Source organism: Malus sylvestris, chromosome 9, assembly GCF_916048215.2.
Source record: "Malus sylvestris chromosome 9, drMalSylv7.2, whole genome shotgun sequence".
NCBI classification, from domain to species: domain Eukaryota; kingdom Viridiplantae; phylum Streptophyta; class Magnoliopsida; order Rosales; family Rosaceae; genus Malus; species Malus sylvestris.
In genome coordinates this window covers 31388165-31391806 of record NC_062268.1, presented here as the reverse complement: position 1 = coordinate 31391806, position 3642 = coordinate 31388165, and the positions used below count along the sequence as shown (strand labels likewise).

Here is a 3642-nt window from a genome sequence, read left to right as displayed (position 1 = left end):
ACGAGTGATCAGTGATTTGAATCTTCAAATCCGTTGGCTTTGAACATAGTGTTCCATAAAGCATCTCAGTTCCTGTTAGAGCAACTCCACCTTTGGAGTCCTTCCCCCAGGCAATTCACTATTCAATCCACCATGTGAACAGTAACCGCCATAATGAACAGTAACTGCCTTTTGCATCTCCACCCTTGCACTTGAATAGCTCTGGCAATAGGCAGTAAAATATTTATTTTTTTTTTTACAAAATAATACTAAATAAATTTATTTGTAATTTCGGATAAGATATTTTAAATCATTCTCGTTGCGTCACGTGTCAATTACCCAAAACAACTATTATTGGTCATAAATTTATTCTCACTTTAAATAAAGTACTAAATTCAATAAATTAGAAACAACATAAAATACTCAATTCAATAAATAATAAATTACAACCCAAGGTGATTGGAAAAGTATGGGCTCCGATTACAAAAAGTACTCTAATCATCATCACTTAACCAATTTGTGGTGCTAGGATGATCTTCTCTTGTCGTGCTAGGACAATCTCCTCTTGCTCTCGCTTCTCTTGCACGCCTCCTACACACCACATCCTCCTTCTCCGACTTCCAAAAATATTTAGAATTTGGAGACTTCCCTTCTAAAGGCGTGTTCATAATCTCACGATCTCGTTGAGCCATTCTTTCTTCTCTAACCAATTCCCTTTCTTGCCTAAGTAGCTCTCTTTCTCTCTGATTAGCTTGAAATTCTCTCTCAACAGCTGCAACTTTTGTCTCCTCTCTAGCCTTATCAGCCTTAAATTTTGCCATTTCCCGCGCCAAAGTCAATTCACTATGGCGAGTAAGTTCTTCCATGTACTTTGCATAATCATGCTTGGAAACACTTCCTTTTCTCTTTGAAGCCTTCTTACCTTGAGGCCTAATTGGATAACGGGATGAACCCGACGCTCGTTCAGGGATGGGCGTTTCGGGCACTTCTTCTGCATCTTCTTCTTGCGAGCCATTATCAGATGTAGAGTATTGCGGGGTGCTGTTCATGACAACTTCTGGACCGATAGGCACAACTCTGAATTTAGGACAATCTTTGACAATATTCCAACATTCCCACCGGTTGAATGATTTATTTTTGGTTTTGGTTTTGGCACCATACCAAGCTTGTGCTTGAATTAGCTACACAATGGGGGAGAAGAAATAATTATAATCAAAGTAGGTAACAAATAACTAATACAAACAAATAATTATAATTAAAGTAGGTAACAAATAAATAATACAAACAAATAATTATAGGTAACAAATAAATAATACAAACAAATAATTATAATTAAAGTAGGTAACAAATAAATAATACAAACAAATAATTATAGTTAAAGTAGGTAACAAATAAATAATACAAACAAATAATTACAATGTAAATTTGGGTATAGTACAAACAAATAAATAATATATTGTTACCTGATCTGTGTAATTTTCCCCACTTCGAAGATTACTACTAGCTTGTGTCAAGGCGTCTTTCCAAATAGTAAACGATTGGCTAAGTAATTTTCAACAACTAGACATCGATTCTTTGGTTCTACTCCCATTCATTTTCTCAAGATAATTGGTATGAATAAGAATCCACATTTCTCGCAACTGTATCTCATTACCCGTAAGCGAATTATGAGTAACTTTAACCCAGCTAGTACACAACGCAACATCTTCAAGAAGCGACCAATTCGTACCTGCAGCAGTAGTCATTTTGTTGAAAAAAATTGGATTGAAACTTTGAGAGAAAGATAGGAATTTGATTGAAAGTAGTTGAGAAAATATGAAATTGTGGTGTAAGGTAGATGATAATGAGAAGGTATTTATAGAAAAGTAGAAACTTTTTTTTTTTTAATTTTCAGATTTTTTTCGGATTTTTTACAATTTTTAAATTTTTTTATTCAAATAATTAATCTCTGCCGTTGGATTTAAAAAAAGTTGAAATCCAACACTCCAGATTGTGCCACGTGTCACAACGGTAACTTTTTTTAATTTTAAAACTATTTTTTTAATTTATTAAACAGATTAACATCAACCGTTGATCTCAGATCGAACGGTTGATATTAAATCAGTTTTTTTTTATTACCGTTGGAAATCGGACGGCTCGTATTAAAGAGCCGTTGGGATCGAACAGACCGTGGGAAGCCACGTGGCTTCCCAACGGTCACCTGCATTTCCTAGCGCGCGGGCCCTGTGCCCTGTAAACTTGTCGGCTGACGCACGCCCACTCGCGAGTGAGGGGCACGCGCCTGACACAAAAAAAATTAAAAAATCATACACAACTCAGGCTGCAAGCCTGTCAACTCTCCACCGGCCTAGCCCTTGAGCTCCCACCTTCACTCAAGTTGTCCAAGGCTGGAGGCCTATCCACCAGCCCTCGGGCCCTTTCCCTTCGCTTGTCCCCCGAGCAACCACCAAGGGTGGAGTTGCTTTTAGGGAGGGGAGTCAATGTCATGATCCTGCTTTACCAATCAAACTGGCATTATAATAAGCACCACTAATCATGTCCTTGGCATCCTAAACCTAACCAATAAGTTTACATATTTGACTTTCTCTTTTGCCCACTTATCTCCTTCTTCTTGTTTTCTTTTCTGTGCCAGTATATCGGGGAATTTCTTTGACCTAAAGTGGATAAAACAGAAGGTGAAATTCCATATATTCGGGAAATGACAAACTTCTACTAAAAACTGAGGAAATGACAAACTTCTAATAAAAAATAGAGTTAATAATTCTCAAAAAATCATGCATTAATTTTAAAAATAGGAAAACTAATGAAAAGGGCTTGAAAACTTTGAGTTTTAATGATAAGCACAAAATAAAGGATAAAATGAATAGTACCAAGATTGACTTTTTAGTGTAAAAATGTGGTTTTTCGTTAAAGTGAACAGTACCGGGTGCTTTTCGTTAAAGTTCCCTTTAAAAATTGATAACCACACAGTACTGAAATTAATTTTTTTGAATTCTGAGAGACCGGAATCTCCGACATCCAAATGCTTTAGGCCAACTCAACTGTGTTCTATATGTTCTCCACTCTCTTTTGGCCACATTAAAGTTTTATGCACTCGATTAGGATGAAAGTGGGGATGAATAATTGCCTTCTTTTCATAATATTCTACTATTTAATAAAAGGGTTTTAATTTGATGCATCCAACTATTATATGCACTGGGGGTTCACTCATCATGATGAAGAAAGGCCCTTTTGTAACTCTTTTTTTTTTTTCGTTTTTAATTAAATTTACTTCATACCGTGGATGTTTTTTAAAAAAAAAAAAAAAAAAAAGAATTAGGAGAGGGCACAAACCAAGTACTTGCTTGGTACTTGCCAACCACTTTATGCATCTGGAAGCTTTTTACCTCATAATTCTTTCAGTGGCACTGATAATCAGCACTCTAGTAGATAAAAAAGAATTCAACGGTAAATTTTTCTATAGTATTGTATTTTTCGGACTTTTGAATCAAAATTGTTGGAAAATTAGAATTTTGGTGTAATTTATTGTGAACACAGAAAATTCCTGAAACGAAAGAGACAAGAACAACGTGCACAAACAAATATTTGTATTTAGATGATTTTGGATTACAATCTCTCTCTGTTTTGATCCTCTGATTCGATCTCCGTAAGGTGTGTATTTGT

General features: G+C 35.6%; 1 protein-coding gene across 1 annotated transcript; it reads right to left on the bottom strand.

Annotated features, from left to right (window-relative positions):
* Positions 1–382: 382 nt before the first annotated feature.
* Positions 383–1785, bottom strand: LOC126583416 (uncharacterized). Its single transcript, XM_050247760.1, has 2 exons — positions 1443–1785; positions 383–1160 (listed from the first exon to the last, which is right to left on the bottom strand). Exon 2 carries the CDS (start codon positions 1026–1028, stop codon positions 474–476), a length of 555 nt encoding a protein of 184 aa, XP_050103717.1. The 5' UTR covers positions 1029–1160; positions 1443–1785; the 3' UTR covers positions 383–473.
* Positions 1786–3642: the final 1857 nt, after the last annotated feature.